Source organism: Castor canadensis, chromosome 2, assembly GCF_047511655.1.
Source record: "Castor canadensis chromosome 2, mCasCan1.hap1v2, whole genome shotgun sequence".
Classification (NCBI taxonomy): domain Eukaryota; kingdom Metazoa; phylum Chordata; class Mammalia; order Rodentia; family Castoridae; genus Castor; species Castor canadensis.
The window spans coordinates 189,416,201-189,440,063 of record NC_133387.1 but is presented as its reverse complement, the minus strand read 5'-3'; the positions used below and the strand labels follow the sequence as shown (position 1 = coordinate 189,440,063).

General features: G+C 46.5%; 2 protein-coding genes across 8 annotated transcripts in view; one reads left to right on the top strand and one right to left on the bottom strand.

The window, feature by feature from the left end:
* Sik2 (salt inducible kinase 2) overlaps positions 1-16,364 on the top strand; it is a 106,507-nt gene extending 90,143 nt beyond the window's left edge. For 3 of the 7 annotated variants that reach the window (XM_074066744.1, XM_020165829.2, XM_074066745.1), the window contains exons 10-16: positions 5,336-5,564; positions 6,152-6,436; positions 6,570-6,733; positions 8,019-8,129; positions 8,829-8,920; positions 9,740-10,351; positions 11,790-16,364. In XM_074066744.1, the coding sequence (XP_073922845.1) occupies positions 5,336-5,564; positions 6,152-6,436; positions 6,570-6,733; positions 8,019-8,129; positions 8,829-8,920; positions 9,740-10,351; positions 11,790-11,814 (1,518 nt within the window). In that variant the 3' untranslated portion in view covers positions 11,815-16,364. Of the gene's footprint in view, positions 1-5,335; positions 5,565-6,151; positions 6,437-6,569; positions 6,772-8,018; positions 8,130-8,828; positions 8,921-9,112; positions 9,254-9,739; positions 10,352-11,789 lie in introns of those variants that run through there. The other 4 variants (XR_012445618.1, XM_020165843.2, XM_074066746.1 and 1 more) reach the window with 4 other exon arrangements.
* The window catches only part of Ppp2r1b (protein phosphatase 2 scaffold subunit Abeta), a 36,138-nt gene continuing 25,255 nt past the window's right edge, over positions 12,981-23,863 (bottom strand). The window contains 4 exon segments of the mRNA XM_020165854.2: positions 12,981-13,243; positions 13,246-13,258; positions 14,205-14,285; positions 22,426-22,547. Of these exon segments, the coding sequence (XP_020021443.2) occupies positions 13,167-13,243; positions 13,246-13,258; positions 14,205-14,285; positions 22,426-22,547 (293 nt within the window). The 3' untranslated portion in view covers positions 12,981-13,166.

Sequence of the window (23,863 nt, the reverse complement as noted above, 5' to 3'; positions counted from 1 at the left end):
GCAAGATTGTAAGCATAGATAATTGGGATGCTGAGTGCTGTTTTCAGAAATCAGGACCTCTGGAGGGCAACTGGGTTCAGAAGGTAAGTAGTGAGTTTGGCCAGAGCGCAGCTGACACCAGGCCCCCACAGTAGGTGTGACACCAAGTTGTTGAACCCAAGTAGTTTGTGTCCAAGTCCCTGAGGACAAGTGTACTTCCTGTGGACAGTCCGGTTTCTCTGCCTGCAGCTGCCTAGCCTGTAAAATGACCTTACAAATCACTGTAACATTCCCACTCAGAAATTTAGGCATAAATTAGGGCAACGTAATTCGTTTTGAAGATCTAATTCTCTTGAAAAAATTAAAATGCAGTCTGCTGAAATCTTGTCTGTGAGGGCATCAGGCCCGCAACACAGATTGGGCCCTGTCTGCTGTAATATATAGGGCAAGCTATTTTTAAAGCTTGTGATTGTTACAGTAGCTAGGAAACAGACAGGAAGTGAGTGATTTTGCAAAAGATACAGACAGTAGCTAGATGGCATTTGCATTTGTAAGAAGAATGATGCCACGGTGGCACTGGCCACCCACACTGGCAGTGCCACTCGGACACCAGCCAGGCAAGAAACATCCCTGGTCTTACCGTGGATCATTTCCTTTATCCCAGCAAAAGTGCTTGTCCCTCCTCCCTCCCTCCTTCCTCTTTCTTGGAGGCCCATAGATAAAGGCACACATAAATGTCTGATACAGTTCCTGTTGTTCATATTGTATACATTTGCCGTAGGCTCATTGGTTTTCTGAAGGATTCTTCATGGCTGCACGTGTTGCTAATTTCATTTCTGCTCCCAGTCAGGGACAAGCATTGTACATTTCAAAGTGTTCCCTCTCCTTCCTCCAGGAATCTTTGGTGCTCCTTGAAAAAAATGGCACCTTTCTGAGAGTCAGCCAACTCTAGATGAGCAGTAACTGAGACCCAGGCAACAAAGGGACCATGCAAGAGGACAGATGCCTAAACCCTGTAGGGTACATCTTCCTCACTGAGTGTTTCTTTGTAAATAATGGATTTTCTACACATCAGTCATCTTTAGCATTTTAATTAGACATTATAAAAAATTTTTCTAATTTAACAGTTTCATAGCTAGATGATAAAAGGGAACTGTGAGGCTAACCCATAAAAATGCAAGTGTTGTAGAGGTGTTTCTTGTTGAATTACATTTTAAATGTTTTTTTATTTATTCTAAAGGTATAATAAGTTCTGAAAAGCAACTGTATCAAATTCTTAGTAGTGTTAATCGCTAAGGCTTTGGGGGCAGAAATTTCACTTTTACTTCTGAATTTAAACGTTTTATAACATTATAATTTAAAACAAAAAAATAAAACTAGTCATAAGCATTGTGAAAAATTCAGAGGGGGTAAGTATACATTTAATTTATCCATTATCCCAGTACACAAAGATAAGTATACTTGACTATGCTTGCTGTAGAGGGGAGGGAGGGGGAAGTGGGACGATGCAGTGGCTCAGTGGGTAGAAAGGCTCTTAAACAAAGTCGTATTCCTTTTCATAGCATTAGATCAGGAGCATGTTTCCATGTCATAAAATGTTCCTTGACAGTATGAGTTTTAACAACTGCCTGATACATCAGACAGACATCCCTTACTTAGTTGTTCTCTTGCTGAACATCACATACATCCTTTTTTCTACATCAGTAACCTATGTCTAAATCTTTGACTTTTATATCTCTGATTATTTCTTTAGAATAAATTTCTAAGCCAGGTATGTGGTACATACCTGTAATCCCAGCATTAGGAAGGCTGAGGTAGGAGGATTGAGAGTTCAATGCCAAACTGGCCTACTTAATAAGACTATCTCAAAAACAAATCTACAACAACAACAAAAAGGATAAATTTGTAAAATTATTCTTATTCATTTCTAAAGTATTATTCTCATGCTTTTAATTTATTGGTACAAAGCATTGTCTTTGGTCAAGAAATAATAATATAGAGAATGTGTTGTTTTGTTAATGTTAAGTACTGTACTATTTTTAATATGTTATCTTAGTTAGTCCTCCCAAACAACTTCACTCCTAGTTTAGGAATGAAAGAAATTGCCCTTGATAGAGTTTAAGAAGCTCACTAGAAAATGAGCTGAGGTATGAGCCTGTGGCGCCTCCTCAATATGTGCCAAGCTTGCCTGGTATATAGGATGCATTAAACGAGACACACTCCCGCCTCCAAGCTCATACTGAGGTTTAGTCCACTAGACAGTCTGCGTCTGTACCATAACAGAATAACACAGGCTAAGGAAGTTCATTTCTCACGGTGCTGGAGGCTGAGAGTGCTAATTTGGTCTCTAATGGGGGGCCTCCTCCTGGTTTATAGACAGCAACACTCTCCCTCTGTCTTAAGACCTCACAAAGCCTTCCTCTGTGCTCAAGAGGAAGTTGGTGGTTTTTGGTTTTGGGGTTTTTTTTGTTTTTGTCCTTGTTTTTCTTTTTTTTGAGAGAGCATCTCACTATGTAGCCTCTAATTCACCATCCTCCTTCCTGTGCCTCTTGAGTGGTAGGATTACGGATGTGTACCACCACACTGCTCTTGGTGCCCCTTCTTTTGGCTCTTGGCCTCACTCCCTTAGAGGCCCCATCTCAAATACAGTTGCATTGAGGATTGGGGTCAACATAAGAATTTGGAACAGACACAAATGTTGAGTCCTCAGTAGTCTGCTAGAATCTTAGACTTGCAGTGGGCTTAGGACCTTTTTCAGTTGGCGATGTGGTGCCGTGGGTCTAACTCCTACATGAATACCACCTATACATATGATAAGGAAAGACAAAAGCAATGTATTAGACAATGTACATTTCACCCACATTGTATTTTGAAATCCTACCATTGATATCAATCTAGATTATTTCCTAGAACTAAAAATCTTATTTCTGGCAGCAGCTTAAGTCAGCTAGGTGGATCAGCCCCATATTTGCATCATAAGTCCCAGAGCTGAGTTTAGGCTCTTGCTAAGAAAATCCTGAGTAAATTTACAGGTGCAGATGGTATGATGTCCAGCTGCTTCAGGGAAACCTGAACTCATGACTGAGGGTGCTCATACCTGTTCACTATAAGCCACCCCAATGGGCTTTCTTACTCTTTATCAAACATCACTAAATGTTTTCTTTTGGTGGTACTGGGGTTTGAACTCAGGGCTTCACGCTTGCTAGGCAGGCACTCTACCACTTGAGCCATTCACTCCTCATCAAACATCAGAGCACTGTTTTCTACCTGTCCAGGATGAAAAGTCAGATCAGTTTTTAAAAAAAATTCAGACCATTATTTTGTAGTTGTAGCAGGAAGAAATTGAATTCCCCCACTGTTTTTTTATCAAACACCTAATTCCTATTCTAGTCTACATGAGGAGATAAACTTATAAGGTGCCAATTTAAGTAAAATTAGGGGTATCACAGGGTATTTTGGGTGACTTGGGAAAAGCTGACTTTTCTCTATTAAGGAGAACTAAAGAATCTGCTTTACATGTCTTATGCTGCAAGAAATGTCTGGTAAAATTTTGACAGAGGCTGTGAGTAAAAAGATGCTCAGAGGATAATTCATTACTAACATCCTTTTCTCTGTTGCTTTATTCATTTAAAATCATCTGAGGCTATGGTCAGCAAACTGGATTAGTAGCCAGTTAAGTTGACTGGAAATATGAATCTAAGTTCTCAGCCTTCTTTCCGACAAGAAAACTATTTAGTAGTGTCAAAAGGGAAAACTTAGCCAGGTGCCAGTGGCTCGCGCCTGTAATCCTAGCTACTCGGGGAGCAGAGATCAGGAGGATCTCAGTTGGAAGCCAGCCTGAGCAAATAGTCATAAGACCCTATCTTGAAAATACGAAACAGGGCTGACAGAGTGGCTCAAGTGGTAGAGCACCTGCGTAGCAAGTATGAAGCCCTAAATTCAAACCCCAGTACCACCAAAAACAAAAAACAAAACAAAAAAAGTAACCAGCAAAACATATCTGGGGAAGGGCCAAGGAGAGAATGGGTTGTTGGTCAGATTTCAGGTTTCTGTCTTCTGGTACCAGGGGAAGATCGGTGTGGTCCAGGAAGAAGGTATCTGCCACTCTTCCTTGGAAGCGACCGTTCATCACTACACAGTCCTGCAATGCATCATTCACCTTGGCTAAGGAACAGCCCTGGGATAGTTTTTAGGGACTAAGCATCTCCTCCCCCATGCAAACAAAGCTGTGAGTCACCAGCTCTCCCTGTCCAAAGAAAGGGCCTTACAACGCCTTCAGATGGTTGCCATAAGAGGAAAGTTTCCTGTGTCTGGCACAGAGCTGCCCCACGTCACCTCTCCCATGTATGAGTGCTTCTGCTTCAGAGGAAACAATAGCTCGACCCTGTGTGTTCCAGGTGAAAGTAGTGCTTAGAACCGAGCGCCTCTCCTGGCTGCTCATGAGCAGCTAATTCCAAGGGGAAAATGGATTGATTTCCACCAGGGAGTAGTTAGGGTAATGAGGTAAATAATTGCCTCCTCTTTGGGGCTTTTACCAGCCAGAAGAACTCAAAACCACAACTGCCCCTTGTGCACTGTTTTGCCTGCCATTAGGTGGCTTGCTTGGCAACTGCACAGGAAGGCGGAGTGCTAACCCAGAGCCAAGCTGAGCTCTCCTGGGACACAGGAACTGTAGATCCTGTATGAAGTGCTGGAGGGGAGAGAAGTCCGTATGCTGGCGTTTATTAACCTCTGCTGGAATTTGGGGCTGTGAGTCATTTGCTATTCTATAATGGAAGGCTTTGGCTATTTGCCATTTGAATTTTTTTTTTAATCCTTTTTGTGATATCTGTGTGTCTTCAAAGAATTCTTACTTTCTATTCCTCAGGCACACAGAACTAGTTAAAGTCTAATGGGCAGGTACTTAAGATTATGTCTGGTATCCTCCAGTGTGTTTCGTGGTTCAAAATTAGAAAAATATTGGTGACTACTCTTTTCTTTTACCAACGAGCCATGTACTTGAAAAAAAAAAAATCTCATTTTCCCCCTCTTTGTTTCCCTTATTAAAAAACAAAACCTGGTAGGCCTCGAGCTAACATACCCCTCTTCATCAGGAAACCACTAAAGAAGTGTTTATTGTCGTAGTGATGACTCAGAATAACCTGGGTGGCCGGGCCAGTTTGTGTCATAATTGGCTCTGTCTCTAGTGCTGCAGTTGACTTGCCTTAACTTCTAATCTATGTGTTGCCTTTAGAAATAAATAATTACGTGCACTCTTAATATTTAATTACTTTCTAATTTGCTACAAGTCCTGGCATTTTTCGAGGTCCTTGCAGAATACCAACTGATAGTTTCCCCTCATGCCCCTGACATTTAGGTAAACGGCTGTCTTCTTGACCCTGTGCCTCCTGTCCTGGTGAGGAAGGGATGCCAGTCATTGCCTAGCAACGTGATGGAGACCTCCATTGATGAAGGGCTGGAGACAGAAGGGGAAGCCGAGGAAGACCCTAGTCATGCCTTTGAAGCTTTCCAGGCCACACGCAGTGGGCAGCGAAGGCACACACTGTCAGAAGTGACCAACCAACTGGTCGTGATGCCTGGGGCAGGTATGGTATCAGAGAAATGCCAGGTTAACTCTTCATATTTATACTCAAGTCACCAAGAGGTAGTAATGACACCATTATGCTTTGTGGAGAGATGTAGTGGGCTATGTAGATGAGGCCTTCTCAGCAGCTAACAAAGATTAAAACAAACCCGTTCTAGGGTTCTTTGGGTGCAGTGTACTTCCTCAGGGCCTCTGGCTCCCTTAGAGCAGCCAAGATATTACAGGTACAGCTTCGCACTAAATTCAGATATTTAAATTGCCTGTAAAAGGGTTCTGAAAAGGTGGGGGTGGGTTGGTTGGTTTGTTTGCAGTACTAAGGGCCTATACTGCTAGGCGTGCAATCGACCACTGAACTATGTCCCTATCTCCCCAGCCTGGAAAAGATTTTTTTGGGGGAGAAATGGGAGCTCTCTTGCTCTGATGCCCAGAATGATCTAAAACTATGGGCTCAAGTGAGCCTCCTACCTCTGCCTCCTGAGTAGATGAAGGACGCTGCTGCTGTCGAGGCTAAAGCGCCTCCTGCGCCATTACTGAATTCAGAGAAGATGCTGCTGTTGTTGGTTATATCTGTTTTGTTTTCTCTTAAAGGGAAAATTTTCTCTATGAGTGACAACCCCTCCCTTGACAGTGTGGACTCTGAGTATGATATGGGGTCTGCTCAGAGGGACCTCAACTTTCTGGAGGACAACCCTTCCCTGAAGGACATCATGTTAGCCAATCAGCCCTCACCCCGCATGACCTCGCCTTTCATAAGCCTGAGACCTGCCAACCCAGCCATGCAGGCTCTGAGCTCCCAGAAACGTGAGGTCCACAACCGATCACCAGTGAGCTTCAGAGAAGGCCGCAGGGCATCGGATACCTCCCTTACCCAAGGCAAGTGCTTACTCTGGCTTTCCAAACTCGGATCAGAACAGTTGAGAGGGTTATTGCTATGATGGTATGAACTGTGATCACTAAAAGACCTTGAGTTTTACAAAAACTATCTGTTCTTTGTACTTTCTTTTAGGAATTGTAGCATTTAGACAACATCTACAGAATCTGGCTAGAACCAAAGGAATTCTGGAGTTGAACAAAGTGCAGCTGCTCTATGAGCAGATGGGCTCAGAGGCAGATCCTAACTTGGCATCAGCTGCTCCTCAGCTCCAAGACCTCACCAGCAGTTGCCCTCAGGTGGTTGCACTGGCTTTACCCACCTACCATGGCTCTGAGTATGAGACTGGGTTTGTCCTGAAGAGGGGGGTTTCCCTTAGAGGATGCTCTGTGGTCCTGGACAGGCAGGCACTTAAGGAAAACCCAGTCTGAAAACTTTCCTTATTGCCGCCACTGACAGCCTAGACCCACCCATGCTGCTCCAGGTGGTCAGTACCAGATGGAGGCCTAGACACACTCAAGCCAGATTTGGGTCACAGGCAGATTGTAGATGGCTGACTCTCACAGTCTTCCTTGACCCCCCAGCCAAGCACACAAACACACAAATGAAGAATAATAAAGGCCACCCAAATGGGAAGCTTCTTGCCACTACTTTTTTTCTCCCTTTGTTAATTATCATATTATTGTTGGGGGTACACTGTGACATTTATAAAATTTCTTAAAATATCTCATAGTTGAATTCACCCCTCCATCATTCTCCTTTATTTCCCCTTCTCCCGTTCCTGGAATAGTTTCAGCAGCTCTCATTTTTCCAGCTACATACACGTGTACAGAATATTTCCACCACATTCACCCTCCAACCTCCTCTCCTTATATCCGCCTTTCCCTCCGGTACCAGCCTCCCAGACTGCAAGTGTTTTACCTTCCTGTTCTCAGTGTTTGAAAAAAGAGATATTTTTGTTTGTTTAACATAGCTATATAGGGTGTTTCATTGTGACATGTCCATGTATATATATGTATTATAACCCAAAGTGATCCACCCCCTTTGTTTCTCATTCAACAGGTTTAAAAATTCTATATTCATTCTTGCATAGAAAGTATATCAACCATATTCACTTTCTGAACTTCCTTCTCTCATTATTGACCTCCCCTTAGCATGACCTGTTTTTCATAATATTGCTTGTATTCGTATTGTGTCTTCTCCCCGACATGAAAGAGAACATGTGGCCTTTGGCTTTCTGAACCTTTGCCACTACTTTAATGTGAGTCGCTATATTAAATATTATAAGTGGATTGTTCATGCTAAAATATAATAAATGTTGCTGTTTATCCAGTAAATTTTATTTTGAACCCGTTTTCATTGCGTCAAGGATTCCATAGTGTTTGAGGTCCACGCACTACTAGGCAATAGTTAGCGACAGATCATGCAGGTCGAAGTTCTCTGCAAAGTCAGTAACCTTCACCTGTTAGATATGTAAAGGCTTTGAGTATTATGGCTTACAGAGTCATTTGCAAAGGTACATAAAGTAAGAATTGAAACGTTCTTACATGGAAAGTTGAAATTTTTCCCTCCCTTGCTTCTCAGGAGAAAGTTTCTCAGCAACAGGAAAGCATCTCCACTCTCCCTGCCAGTGTGCACCCTCACCTTTCCCCAAGGCAAAGCCTGGAAACCCAATACCTGCAGCATAGACTCCAGGTGGGATCCTTCTCCTTATTAGTCCAGCTCACTTTGTCCATGCAGAACCTGCCTTTCTGTAAAGCAGAAACTTGTTCCACTTGGTGTTTACAGAGGGTAGACACTATATTCCTTATAGGCAGGTAGGACTGACTCTGTACTTGCAGTTTCTAGAAACATGTTCAGACTTAGCCTTATATTCTGTTGGCAATGGGAAAGGATGGGTCCTCAGGCCCTGAAAAGGATAAGGTACTGAGTGGAGGAAAGGAAGCCCTGACCTACTTGTTTCTAATTTTATACTTAATAGAGAATACTAAAAAAAAAAAAAAAAAGGAAATTTCAAGTCTCCAAGATGTTAACATGGGCTGTCTACACAGTACATGAGAATCCTAAGAAATGATAACTGTATAGATCCCATTAAGACTCAGTCATTTATTCAGCAAATGTGGATGATTTAAGCCTACTTTTCTTGTTCTCCATGAACCTTTCAGTCCCTGGGGATTCCTAGATGTAGGAAACATTAGAGCAGATCTGAGACAACGCTGGCCTGCTGACCCCATACATTTCTGGGGCTCAAAGGGTGAACATCAGTCCCTTTGAAGGCCCCATGTAGATTCTGGAGCCCAAACTTGGATTCCCCCTCCAGGCAGAAACGGTCTGTCAACTACATCCTAGATGGCAGCATATGGTCATGCTTGTATTCCTTTTCTGCTCTTCCAGAAACCCAGCCTTTTGTCAAAGGCCCAGAACACTTGTCAGCTTTATTGTAAAGAACCACCTCGGAGTCTGGAGCAGCAGCTGCAGGAACACAGGTGAGGGCTTCTTCGGTCACTTACTTTCATGGCAGCCTGAAGAATGCTGGGTGCATTGCCCTTTTCTGGAGACACAGGTTTCAGTGCATGTGCAGTCTTTCCAAGAATGATGCTGAGGCTATTCCAGCATCCATGGAGTATGGGCCTGAAGAACAGCAGCCCCAAAATGCACTTTGTTTTCCTTTCTTCCAGCATTTACCCCTGGGATGTGACTAGACCTAAGCTTTCAGAATCAGTGGCCTAAAGCACCGTAAGTGGGTTCGACTGCTGAGGCCTCCTCTTTTGCTGCTGTTCGTGCCCGCAGGCCTCACTAGTAGCAGCAGCTTGGCCAAGGTAGAATTACCCTGATTCATCAACCTTCAGACATCCACAGAGGCCAAGGTGTTACCTCCCCTTCTGCACAACTGGGATGAGAAATCAGCCTCTCACTTCATAGTGAGAGAAGCTCAGTATCTTCAGTTCATTCCTGCCCACTTAGCACTGAGGTCTATCAAAATTAGGAGCAAAAAGTGAAATTAAGTTTCAGAAACCCAAGATGGTGAGTTCTTACTCCCGCTTTTTTTTTCCTTGCATGGAAAAGAGAAGTGGGGGATTACCAGGTGTGGTGGTTCACACCTGTAATCCCAATACTCAGAAAGCTGAGACAGGAGAATTGTGAGTCCTAAGCCAGCCTGGTCTACATAGTGAGATCCTGTCTCATACACCCCTCCCCCAAATACAGAAGTGGGGACTGAATCTAATGCCTGGTATTAGATTGACATGAAAATGGCCTCTACTTGAGAAGATTTCACATGCTCTCCTTTGGTGTTACCAATTTAGGCTCCAACAGAAGCGGCTCTTCCTCCAGAAGCAATCTCAGCTGCAGGCGTATTTTAATCAGATGCAGATAGCGGAGAGCTCCTACCCTCAGCCAAATCAGCAGCTGCCCCTTCCCCACCAGGAGAATCCACCACCGTCCCAGCAGCCCCCGCCATTCAGCCTGACCCAGCCCCTGAGCCCCGTCCTGGAGCCCTCTTCCGAGCAGATGCAATACACCCCTTTCCTCAGCCAGTACCAGGAGATGCAGCTGCAGTCCCTGCCCTCGGCGCCCAGTCCCCGGGCTCCACCTCCTTTGTCCACGCAGCTGCAGCAGCAGCAGCCACCACCCCCACCACCTCCTCCACCACCACAGCAGCCAGGAGCTGCTCCAGCCCCCTTACAGTTCTCCTATCAGACTTGTGAGCTGCCAAGTGCCACCTCGTCGGCACCAGACTATGCTACTCCCTGTCAGTATCCAGTGGACGGAGCCCAGCAGAGTGGTCTCTCAGGCCCGGACTGTCCCAGCTCAGGACTGCAGGAGGCCTCCTCCAGCTATGACCCGCTAGCCCTCTCTGAGCTCCCTGGACTCTTTGATTGTGAAATGCTAGACGCCGTGGACCCACAACACAATGGGTATGTTCTGGTGAATTAATCTCAGCACAGGAAGTGAGTTGGGGCTAATGAAGGCAGACTGTACTTCTATTTTTATTCCAGCCTTTTAAATTTAAAGCTTATTTTCTTGCCCTTTCCCTAATGGGGAAAAAAATGAAGTTGCCCAACTGGAATCAGAGGGCTTGGCTGGGATGGATGTTCTTCCTCCTGGCTCTGTCCTACCACAAAGTTCTCTGTGGGCAAGCGTTGGAATATAGTTGTAGGCTGAAGCTCAGGCCCTTAAGTAAGGTGTAACAAGCTCCCAAGAGAGGCACCAACAAATGTTTTCATAAGACAACAACATTTATACATAGGCTTTATGCAGGATTACACCAGTTCGTTATCAAGGGGAACCTTGGTGAAAGCAGGAAGAATGTGTGCGTTGCATAAATTTCCATAGGCCGAACCAAAAAGGCCACCACACACTGCTTCAAGGCAAATCAAGAATATGTAATGAAATTTGATGCACAGGAAATAAAGGAAAGCCGTGCTTGGCCATTGAGTCGTAAGTTTTTGGCTGCTGATGCAGGTTGTCTCCAAGACTGACCATCGCAAAGCAGTAGAGCAGGAGCTCTGTTTCAGGGGCCACTAAATAACAGCTGGCACTGACCCCTGAGATCTGTAGTCTTCATCTAGGAGCAAGTGATGCACCTGTGCAGAAGTGCCCGAGTTACCAAGAGTCAGAATATACTCAGGGCTCCAAACATGTCACCCATAGAACCAACAGGAAACCCACCACCATGGAGGCTTGGTGCAAGAAACGGGAAAGCACAAGGAGCCCCAGCCCTGGGCCAGGAAGCCAGGCTCTTCCTGTGCAGTCTCTGGTGGAGACTTGTGGGTGGGAGGTCCATCTCCAGGGGACTTTTCTCTTCCACCACATAGTAACTCCTTTGACTTACACTATTTGACTTATACTATTGCTAATAGTTTATTGAGCTTTGCATATTTGGACAGTTTTATATAGGGCTCAGACATTTTAAGGATTCAGAAAATGAACTTTTATGTCCCATGTGAAGTGGTCATGCTGTGCCTTTCCCCCAGTCATACTTCAATTCTTTCTTTTCGGTAGAAATCCAGTTTCCATTTATGTCAGTGCTAAATCCAAAGTTACTTCAGTTTGTTTTCCACCATGTGGGAATCGGCATTCTTAATTTCCTTAAGGTTTTGACTTGTACTGAAATATTCAAGTATTACAGCAATATTCAAAGAATCACAGATGTGTTAACCATTTAAGCAGATCATCTATATTTCTAGAAAAACTTAACCCATACAATTTACTCACCAAAGTAAGTGAAAAATAGATACTACAGCTAGTTAACTGTGTGCCTAGGCATAATGAATAATCTGGTATTTGGACAGTGACATCCAGATGTTAACAGTTCAGTATTATTTATAAAAACTTATAATTTCTGTCCTTTAGAGTGGCTTGTCCTATCAGCAGATGAATGCGCTAAGCACAAGCGTCTTCCTTAAAGCACAAGAAGAGAGATACTACACTGATGCTGCATCTAGAACACCTTTAAGTTGCCTTTCCTCTTTGTAGTAAGTGTCCAGGCAGGTGAGGAGAGCATGGGAGTTTACGGAGAGCCGTTTTGGCCCCCAGCCCAGCCCCTGCCAATGTTGGTGACTTGAGCAGTCCTTGTGGCTTGCCAGAGACTGCCTAGCTGTCACAGCCCCCGCTGGTGCCAGGCTGCTTTGCAGAGGCACTCTGCTTGGAGTTGGGCTCTGGGTGCCAGCAGGGAAGGGTAGCAGGAGGGACTGTCACTTTCGTGATTTAATAACACAGTGAAAATCCAGAAAGAATGAATTCTGATCCTTTTATGGGTTGTTTATTCCTCCTTGTGCTTAAGACTGATGATTTCATGAGATAAAGAACATCATTTCATTTGTGAGATCATTTCATTATAATCTCTTTGAAGTCTTTGCAAAGAAAGCCAGTTATAAAACAGGGCTTGATCTGTTTAGACTAAAGGAGGATGCTTTCCCAAACTACACTGCAGAAGCGCTAGAATATTGATGAAATGAAAATGCCTTCCAGATTGAAAGTGGGGGCTGCTCATTTCAGGACTGCAGGAATGGCACTTGTACACTGGCATAAACTCCTAAGCCCCAGAAGGACTGTGAGCTGCTTAGCCCAGGATACCTAGGAGCTGTGGCAGGTCAGTTAGGTGACAGATAGGGACTGTGGAAAGGCTGGCTGAAAAAAGATGCAGAGAGAAGTCGGGAAGCACCCAGCAGCGGCCAGGCCTGTCAGGCACCAACAGACAGAGCAGTGATGTGGACAGTCACCTGAAGAAGAGCACGACCCCTCCTGCTGGCACCTCGTCGTGAGCTCCTTTGCTTATCACTTATTCCCAGCAAAATCACTAAGTTCCATAACCACCTGTATTTCCTGAGATGTAAGCTTGGTGAGAAGAGACTGGCTCTGTGGGTCAGCTAGGCATACGCTCAGCCATCTGACCAATCGCCTCTGTTGTTCTATCCCCTACCTAGTGACCGCAGGAAGCTTCTGAGCAGTGTTCTCTTCACCAATGCTAAGGTAACACTAAGAAGGCTTAGGACCACTCTTGATGAGCGGTGACTTTGAGATCCTGACTTGCTTGCCAGTCTGTTTCCCATCAGCAGTGTGCTCACTACTGGACACTAATCATTAGCTTTATTAGGTTGGGAACCAGGCTCCTCCAAGAGTCTCTGGTGAGATGGACGGCGAGGTAAAAATTTCATTCAGCAAAAAAGTGCAATATGTGTGGTACTTTTTTAATTTTTTTGTTTATGATCTTTTTTGAATCCAGGGGTATTACGCTCTGCTTTGGGGGAAATGCACTAGTTCTGCAGTTTCCAGCTGGGCAACTGTGTCTCTAATATTTACATGAACTGACATGCTGATCCCTGTAAGGCAAACAGAAAGAGGGTGGTGTCTGCTTCTGAACCCCCAGGGAGCTGCCTACCAGCCCGTACCCTGCCTGGCTAGGCCTGTCTGCCCTCTTGCCACCTTATAAAGGGGACAGCTTTCTACACCTCAAACCCTCCAAGATCATAACATGGGGGTCCCCAGGAGGTGACTAGAGATGGGACTGAAGGACTGTTAGAGCTGATCTGAGCAAAAGCCCTTCCTCCGTGTCAGACTGCCTCCCAGGGTAGAGAAGTCAGGGCCCTTTCTTCCTCGGAAATTAAGAACTTGCAAGTGTTTAAACTGTCCTGGTGTCACAGGTGTGGGACTGAAATGAGCACTCGCCTCTCGTGCTCCCTCCTGACTTTAGTACTGGGGGCTACGTGCTGTTGTAGGGACAACATCCCCTCCACCTCACCCCATCCCCTTCAATAACCGAGCCCTTGGCAGGCGTACAGCAAGGACTCCTGGGCCTGACCTCTCCCCGTCTGTCCATGTGCTGTGTCATTATGCCAAAGTCAGGAAAACTCAGAACCCTGGCCTAGGTGTTAAAACTGGGAAGAAGGGCATGTTCCCAGCAGAGAGGGATTTGGTGATATGCCATAAACTTCAGGAAAGTGAAAAGCAGCAGCTTCCAGTGACAGCTAATCAAGGGCCCCAGGTGTGAGACAGCTCAGGACATGGGCACCCAGAGAGTGCTGGCTCCTGGGCAGGGCTCTCCAACCTCTAGACAAGTCCGTGTCTTACAGATATTGGGACCAGGGTTTTTCTGCTCTGGATTACATTTTAAAAACAACTGTGAGCAGTTATACTTAAGTCACCACTGGTTTAAAGAAAATTCACACTCCAGATAATCTCCACATTCCTCCTCAGTTAGACATTACGTAGTATCATTTAGAACATTGGTCCCAGTGAGCAGTTGCAGAATTCCAGTGCAGGGCTGACCTTTGCTGCATTGGTACCCCTAAAGTGGGCTGCCTCTACTGCCTCCTCGGAAGCCACCCAAGCCGCTCGGTCTCTTTGTGCCTAGACATCAAAGGTAAAAACTGGAGAACAGGTAGTAAGTAAGTTGGAGACATTGAATAGGCAGGGATCTTTGTTTTTGTTGCTTCTGGACATTTTTTACAGAACTCATTATGTTCAGAATGATTTACAGAAGACGAGCAGTATTATCTGCCTGTTTATAAATGGAACAAAATAACATTAAAAAAAAAAGTATATGCTTCTTCTGACCGACCCTGTAGTGTGTCTTCCCTGGCCTGTGGCCCAGGGAAGTGCCTAAGATGCCAGAGCTTTTCCGTTTGCCCTAAGAAGTGGCAGGGTGGACTAGGGGAGTCTTTCAAGGCCCCTTTTGCCCCTGAAGTCTCTGATCTCCCACATCTTCTCAGTAATTGCTTCACCATTTCTTCCCAGTTAAGGCAGCCCAGCTGAGTCTAGAAGACTCTCAACCATCCTACATGCGCCACCACCTTCTGCTCACGTATTATCTGGGCGATTTCAACATGTTTGGCAGACTCAGCACATGCCAGTGGGCAGATTGAGAAACAAGCCACAGCGCTGCCCAGAGGCTTAGCCAGCAATCAGTTTGATGGTTTCTGCCCAAATACTGAGCTCGCCTATCCGAAAGGATCAATCGCTTCTATTTTTACATTAATTTACCAAACACCTTCACATATAATCTCTTGTAATCCTCACAAATTCTATGAAATTAGTTGGGGAGATATTGTCCTTATTTTCCTAGCTGAGGAAAGCAGAGCTCTTGAAAGTGGACATGACTTAGCCAAGGTCATGCTCATAAGTGGAGGAGCCAGGACAAGCACTTGGACTGACTAGCTTTCTGGCTTTGGTTTGTAACCTTCTCACTGTCAAGGAACCCTCTTCCCCTCCTCAGGGCACCGAGCTCTTCATAAGCAAGCAGCTGTATCCACAAAGCCCCCATTGTGGTCAGGCACTGGGTGAATAGAATGCTGTCCCCACAGCTGTACCCTCCACTTGACAGCTGCCTTGAGCCCTTCAGGTGACAACTGCAGCTGTTCAGGTGGCCATGCATTGGACAAAGCTGAGACAGACATGGACCCCACAGATTTTGGCCCTCCTCTCGGTGTCCAGTAAACTACAGGAGTTTAGGCTCACATCAGATGTTTACTTGTTCCAAGTTGCACAATGTCGTAATTTCCTCAAGAGGCATGTGATGGAAGGACATACCCTCCTGGTTTGCCAGGGGCCGAACTGCACATCAGCCACCACCACAGGTCAACAGATGCAACCCCAGGAAGGGGGCAGCTCAGAAAGAAAAGTCAGCCTTTATCCTGAGGAGATGCATAGCATTTCTTTACAGTTAAGTCCTATCAAGTAGGAGAGCTTAATAAGACACTTTTAGGATTAAAAAAAATAACATGCTTTCAGCAAATACTTTGCCTAATAGAGCCAAAATGAGTTGGGTAAGGGGAAACTTTAAAAATAGAAACACAACATTCTGGAAAAATAGGACCCCAGATGGAATAATGTTACATCAGCAAATCCAGATAAGCTGGGCCTGCGCTGGCTGTGATGCCAGCTCAGGGTCTTCTCAGTCAAGGAAATTCAAGTAGTCGCACCTTCTCACTACTTGTGGCAAAAGAAATCTGCCTTCACTACAGTCTATGAAGGGGAAAGAAGCAGAGAGACATGAAGGTTGGCTTGTCTTTGGGGCTTGCAGCTTCAGAAATAAAAACTGTAACAGTTTTTGCATTTGGGGGAAGGGCAAGATTGTCTGCTCATTTCTAAAGGGAGAGGGCAGTCTTGCTGGATATCTGGTCTGTGAGTGTTACTTTTGCTAAACTTAATCTAATTGTAGCTATTTTTTTCTGTGTCCTTAATTACTAAGAAAAATTAGTGAGTTCAACAGCTTTGGTATTTTGAGTGCAAATCATAATAGCTCCAATGTGAAAAAAAATCAAAGTGTAACCTGTCACACTCAATGTTAGAAAGTCGCCTAAAATGCAGTTTAATAAATGATCTTTGTACCAAATGGTAACTTAAACGGGGTAGTTTTCTGCAAGGAAAATGTACTGTTTTTATGTTTCCAATCCTCTTGAATTAAAATAAAAACAACTTGTTTTCTAAGAGCCTGGGTGATATGAATGTCAGGCTAACGAGGTGGGCCTCCATCAGGCCGTGGGTAGAGTTTTAAAACTGGAAGGTGCTGCATTCTCTGAGAACGGGTGCTCATTTCAGGCTGCAGAAAAGGACAGTGGATAATATGTTCCCATTGACGTCAGCAGGGTAAATAATACCTTGTTCTGAATCGCCTGAGTACACGTTAGCCGCTGCAGATCGCTGACGGAAGCTCTGCCAACCACAGCCTACACATGGACAGGGCCCCGCTGGGCCTCATTAATTAGCCCATCAGCCCAGGTAGTCTGGACAAGGGCCCTGGGCTGCAGGAGTGTGTGAGTGAGAGAGAGAGAGAGAGAGAGAGGGAGAGAGAGAGTGAGTGTGTGTGTGTGTGTGTGTGTGTTGTCAGCGGGGGGAATGACAAGCACACAGAGCTCTTGTCTGGCTCCCCCAGAATAGGCAAAAGCTGCAGGGCCACAAGTAGGTAAGGTATATGCTCCACGCTGCCAGGAAGGCCAGCAAGACACTGCTACTCAGTCACAATGTCACCTCTTCTCTGGGGTCTGCCAAAGACTCAAACTGCTCACTCAGTCTCACACTATGAAGTCTTCACAGAAACAACCATTGTCTGAGATTCAAGCCAGGGCTCTCAGGTACTGGAGAGACCTTCTGCACAGCTGTTCACCCACACATACACATACATTCTGGACTTGAAGAGTCAGGCCCTGAGTGAAAGGGCAGGATTAAACCCTGCTTTCTGGCAGCAGGTTCAACTGAGATTTGGTTTCACTCACTCAAACCATTCTCTTGAGCCCATGATTGATAGAACCAGGACAGTTCCCAGCTTAAGGAATGGCTGCTCACTGGTGGGCTGGCAGGCAGTACAGGGCTGGGAGGGCAGAGCCCTCACTGTGAACACCGCATCACAGCTCCGCTCACTGCTTCAGTCCTGACTTCAAACAGCTCATATATATATATATACACACATTGGCTACCCAAGAATTCAGTGCCCCTGAGTTTCCTTTTTTTTTTTTTTTAAAGGAAAACACTAAATTTCAGTAACTGTGTTTTGCAGACTTTTCCCTTTCCCACTGAATTTCTCCATCATTTTGCTGTGCTGCCAAAATAACCCCAATGCCCCAGGACACAGGCAGTAACAGCAGTCCTGCCAGCAAACACTGACAGGCCCCCAGCTCACTGCTCAGGAAGTCTTCCACTCAGGCAGGTATAAGGAAGGACAGGGCCACAGAAGCCAGAGCGCCAGCCCTGTGGCCTCTGCCTGGCCAACTTCAGAAGTGGCGTCAGTAACCACACCTTCAAAGTCTCCCATTACCACATGAGGCTGGGTTGTGAACAAGCCCAAGGTTCTATTCTTGTGAGCTGCTCTTTTCTACCCTGTTAGATCTTAAATTGAGGGGTCACAGATGACTGTAGATGCTAACTAGGACAGTTATCTGGGGAGGAGGTGGTTCCGGGGTCCCATAAGACCCGTTGTGGACTGAGGGGAAGAATATCTGTTAGTTAACATTCTTACAGGGACCCTCCCTGCCAAGGATACACTGCTCTGTCCCTGGTGGACTCACATAAGGGGGAGTTTCCTGCTCTGCCTGCAGCCCAAAAAGAGTTCTGGCTTGTGTGCATTAAATCTTTAGGGCTGTGTAGCTACAAAGGCAACGTCACCTGCACAAACCATGGTTTGTTCTGCCTTGAGGGTTCATCATGAGAGCAAAACTATGCTTTTGTTTTGGCTCCAGCTAAGGACTTCAAAGGCTGAGCAGCTCTCCTGGGATGGAAGAATGTGTGTGGATCTACTAGGCAATGTCCATGAGAAGACAGATGTGAATCTTGTCGGAACTGAAGGGGTTGGACCCTCACCTCAGAAAGAGTTGACACTGACACACCTGCCTCCATCCAGGTACCAAAGACCACAGATCTCAAAAGGCCAAAGCTGAGGTTGGGCAGAGTGAGGCATTTGCTACAGACGTCCCAGTCTGCCCATGTGGCAGAGTTCCTAGAGCTACAGTTGCAAAGGCCCACAGGGAGCACTGCCTCCTCCCTTCCTATGCATGTCTCTGTGGCTTTCTGAGCCCGACTGACTCAGACTGGCCTGGGATCGGCACAGAGAAGGCCCAATCTTGGGTAAAACAAGCAAGTTGCCTGGGAAGGAGGAAGAACCCTGTGCGTGAAAATGCCTTCTCGCTGGAGCCAGAATACCAAAGCTGGCTGTGCAGAAAGCTCCAGAGACAGTGAGGCATTGGGATTCATCTTCTCAAGGGAGAACTTAGTCACTCTTTTCCCTCAGACAGGCTCTAAGAGCTCTGACTCAATCTTCCTCCTCCTCATTCCCCAAAGATGGAATAATGGGGCCTGAGATGCCTAAAAGGCGGCCTCCCTAAGAACTCTGACCCTGAGCTGCCCACCCCCTTGGCAATGGGATGGGACACAAGTAAACTGAGAGAAAGCCACCAAACCTTGCCCCAAAGCACACCACGCAAAGGGCCCAGTTCACAGTCTTACCTGTGTCTAGGCTAGAACCTACTGGAACTGCCTGAGGTCACTACAGAAGCCCAAGTTTGGTCAGCAAAGGAGGGGCCCACAAGAAACAATGCTAGGGAAAACAAGGCCCAGCTTCCCATCTCACCCAGGGCAGCCACTCTGCTAGACAGGCACTCTGAACAAGTGATGCTTACCCCTGCTCTGCCAGGGATGCCCAGAAGGCAGCAAAGAACCTCTGACCAAGTCCTCAGTCCCTGGGGGCCACTCCCAGCTCATCCACTCACCCAGGCGAAACACCATAAAGGCCTGTTGTCTCCAGTGGTGACTTGGGAACAGACTGGCAGGTTCAACTCCAGATTTATCCTGAGGCTCAGCACAGCCTGTCACAGCACTGCCCTAAAATTAAAGCACCCAGAAGACTCTGCCACCACCCTGGATGGCCTGTCACAGTACCGTTCTACCTGTCTTTGCTCCAACTCTGTCCCAACACTGGACCAGAAACAAGCTGTGTGCCTGTGAAGTCTCTCTTTACAGACTTAAGGGTGACTGCCCCATTCTGACCACTTGTTGCTGCAGTTTAAGACCCAAAAACTTTGCCCTGGGTTTTCTGAATGTTTGGAGATGAATTCTGGACAGCATCAGCCGCGGGTACAAGGAAAAGACCATCCTTGAGAATCTGTGTCCTATCTAGAAAGCCTTTCTCATTCCTACCTTTTAGGTCAAGCCCCTGGGTGAAGAGCAGCTGGTAGGACCAGGGTAGTCTTTCTGTGTAGAGCTGGCTCCCCAGTCCCCAAGTCCCCACAGCTGAAAAGGCACAGACAGGAGGCCGGAACTTGAGGACACTGCTCTAGCTGGCCCTGGGACCAGCCTACTTTCTGACCTCTTGGTGAACTTTGGGACCCAATTCCCCTAGCTGGAAGGCCTCTGGGGATGTGATAAAGGATACATCCCCACATGTGGTCTTTGGTCTCTTGACTGAACTTGGGCCTCCTGTAGTCTTTCTGGATTCAAGAGCACTAATCCACCGGACAAGAGGTTGGGCCATTGAACTCCTGCCCTTCAGGTATCCATAAATGGACTCAGAATTGCTCAACACCCTCAGCAGCACCTACCCCACATACACATTCTGAGGGATGAGCCAGATGCCTGAGCAGAATGGCCCCCACTTCAGGTTAGCCACAGAGCCTGGGTCACCTACAAGTGGGATTAGGTCCCAGAGAGGAGACAGATGCCTGAAGGCACAGACCAGAGCCCCAAGGGCCCAAGTAACTGAGTTGGGGGAAAGAGGGAAAACAGAAAAAGCCAGCAGTAGACTCAAGGGTAGAGAGCATGTGATAAGAAAGGTGAAGTCTGAGCTTGAGACTCGGTGCAGGAACTAGGGTCTGGTGAATGTCTCTACAAGACAAACTGTCCAGACAGAAGAAAAGGAAGAGGAGGGTGGATTCCATAAGCCTCCAAGAGTGTCTGCGATCATTATTTATGGATGCTTCACTTGATGTGAGTCTCCAAACCTGGTCTCGCATGGAGACTGAACGTCCCTCACAGCTGCTCCTTCCTGCAATAACAAGACTGACATCACTGTTGTCAGGGAAATGGTGTTTTGATTAAAATCATGTGACAACTACTTTGTGATTCAATAAACAAATCCCCTGTTAACCCTCTCCTGACAAGAGGCCTGGCAGCAGCTTCATGGTCAGAGAACCTGCAGGCCAACCAGAACATGGAGCTGCTGAACTGACCTGGGGGCTCACAGAGGGTGGGAGATAGTCCCCACTGCTCTCCAGCAAGCTTTACACCTCAGGTGAGGGGAGAGGAGGCGCAGACACGGGGACCGATGCATGTGTCATCAAGTGCACAGCAGGCTCGTCTGTCTCCAAGGCACTCAGGAGGCGCCTTCAACAAGAGGAACTGGCTCTCATCCCTGGGCTGCACTCTGCCACTGAGAAGCAGGCACAACTCCGGGACGTCAGATGGCTCCCTCCAGGCTCTAAAGCTGGCAAGACCTGAGGACAGTTCCCAGGGCTCTCAACACCCAACATTCACTCACCCCACTCGGACAACTAGGGAGCTTGCTGTGCACCACAGAGAGGGGTTAAGAACAGTTTCTGGTTTGCAACTGGATGACTTCCTGGATCACAAACATGGCTGCGGCCCCTGACACACAGGGCTCTTGCCTGGCAACAGCCAACTCCCTTTCCATTTCACCCTCAGGTCATTTTCCTCAAGTGAAACAAATGCAGGGAAGGGTCCCCGAGTCATCGGGGCAGGGGATTTTCCTGGATTCAATGAACTGCAGCCTCAGAGAACTAGCACAGTTAGCTTCTGGGGCAGGTTCTCAACCACCTGAAGCATGGAGAGGACAACTAGTACTGCTGAAGTTGTAAGGATTAATGAGATGTTTTGGTCAAATGCTTACCAAGGCTCAAGGAATGGCAGCCAATGCCATCCTCAGCTGCGGAGCCTTCTGAGAGCTTAGCAGGCACCAGGAGCTTCAGTGACCAGAGCTCAGATTAGGTATACACCATGCATTTGCTGGCATGGCCACATGGCCCTGAGTTTGTAGGAAAAAACTCCTTTCTTTCCTAACAATTGTGTGGTCTAGGCCTCTTAACGGTGTTGTCAATTCTTTGGTTGAGCTCTCTTCCCTGAGGGAAGTTCTATGGAGTAGACAGCAGATCTACTCTACATCTAGGGGTGGCTAAGGCTGTGAGCACCAGTCACTCAGTACTTCCTCCCCTGTGCAGATGCAGAACACACAGGGCTGCCTGAACCACAGGCACTTGGCAATCAGGCCTGAGGACCCCAGCACACAGCCCACAGGAAGCAAGAACACATTAAGTCAAGTGACTGCTGCTCAGAGGCTGCAGAACAGGAAAAACCATTGTCACAGCCTCCCTTCACATAAAATGACAAGCCACTGAGATTTAAAAGGCAAACTTTTCAAACACACTGGAGTGGGTGAAAAGGCCAAATTAATTTTTAAGGGTAAAATTAATTACCATCAGCAGGTGGCCAAGCCCTTCTGTGCAACTTTTCTGAGTGCATTTCCAAATCCTGAATTGCCCTGGGCCATAACCTGCACCAACCTGATTGCCGAACTGGAACTTTTGCACCCCTTCTCCATGCAGAGGCAGCAAATGGGGCTTATAAAGCAAGATAGACATGACTTTTATCTTAACCGATGAAGTGGAACTGGCAAATAACTTTACAGACTGTGAGAAAAGTGAACAGTCCATTCCACAAGCAACTCTTCACCAATACACCCTTTCTATTCTCTGTATGGGCCTTGCCATCTCTTGACTTGAGGGAGACTCAATGGAGCCACAGAAGTGACAGCTGTGGAGAGCGAGTCCCCCACCCCACAAAACATTCCCAGAATGAAGTAAAACAGTAATGTGCTTTAAAAAAAAATACACTTTCCTGGCCCTTAACACCAGCTGTCTCCCCAGGACAGAGTAGGAATCACTGCCTCTCTGTCCCTCTTGGTCCAATTCCCTAAAGAGTACCAGACCCCACTGGCTACCCTGGACCCTGAAAGGGCAGGACTCTGGCCCCAGGTTTCTGGGGCACTTACCTTCTTGGTGTCCTCTCCAGGCACTCTGGGTCTCAGGAAGTGGTTCTTGTCAGCCCCAGGGGCCCTGGGCTCCTCACTGGCCTTCACAGGAAAATCTAGCTTCCTTAGCCTTTGTGCCACCACTAGAGATACAGACAGTGGCACGGTGACTGTCCCTGAGCAGGGCACATCCTCCCAAGCCCACCTATGCTTCCCAGCCCGCATGCCCTCAGCTGCTCTAGCACCACAACAGGAAGCCCTTGTGCAGGGAAAGCCAACTTACCTGGGGACCTGCCTTAACATACCCTCAGAAGAGCCACCCGTGGGGCCTTACAGTAATAGTTGTGGGGTGGGGGGTTGGGGCGGGGGAGCACATCTTGGTCATCAATGGCCTACAGATCCCTGAACAAACAGAAAAGACCTGGCTCCTTTCAGAACTGACAATATCGGTTTAAGACAACTGGAAAAAAAAAAAGACTTGGCTTTTCTACACAGTGAGTAATTAAACACTCTTCATCCTCCAGATTTCCATCTCAACTGAACATTATGTAATTTCCTGGAAACAGCAGGTCCATGGAGGCAAACAATGAATAGTGAGCACATTCTAGATACAGAAGATGACTGGGGAATCTCTAAGGAAAGGAGCAAGGAACTGGATAAAAACAGGACACTAGCAAATCAAAGGAAATAAGCTGGCAACCATTTCATCTGTGAGACCAAGAACACTAGATGACAGGGCCTCCTTTCAGTTTTTATACCCCAAGCACCAAAATGAAAAATTAAGTAAAAGGCAAGAGGGAAGGACAAGCACCAACTTGCCTGGCCGCCTTGCCCTGCCATTCCTGATGGTCTGGGTATAGGGGGCGGCATAGGGTAAAATCAAGGTGACCTCTACAGGAAAACACCAAGCTTTCAGCTCAGCGACAGCACACTGGTTAATAAGGGAACAACGCTGTGACAGACAGCCCTGACAGTGTAACCACTGGGTCAGAAATGACATGTGTTTCCCTTCAAAGGTCTATACAAGCATCTTGGATGCTTGGACAAAGGTCAAAGGTCAGGCAGCTGTCTGTGTTGAGTCAGGACAAGTTGTCCTACAAAGAACCGCAGGGCCCTGTACCACAGCAGCCAAGCTGTGGTATATTCCGTGAGCTGAGGGCTGCCCTTATTTCCACAAGGCTCATTTGAAACCAGGTTAATCTGTTTATTCTTATGAAACAAGATGCATCTTCAGGTTCCTATCTCCTTGACAGCACTGTCAGAGAAACAAGATCTGACCTCTTAAGCCCAAGAGGGATAAACCCCACACAAACTGTAGCAACCAACACTAAGGTGAATCTTATAATTGATTAGACATTTTAATTGCCGTAAGTTGTGTGTGTCTATGTCTTGGCTTCACCTTCCTAATAAACCAAACTGATATAAACTGCCCAGGACAAAAATAAAAGCAATGTATGCC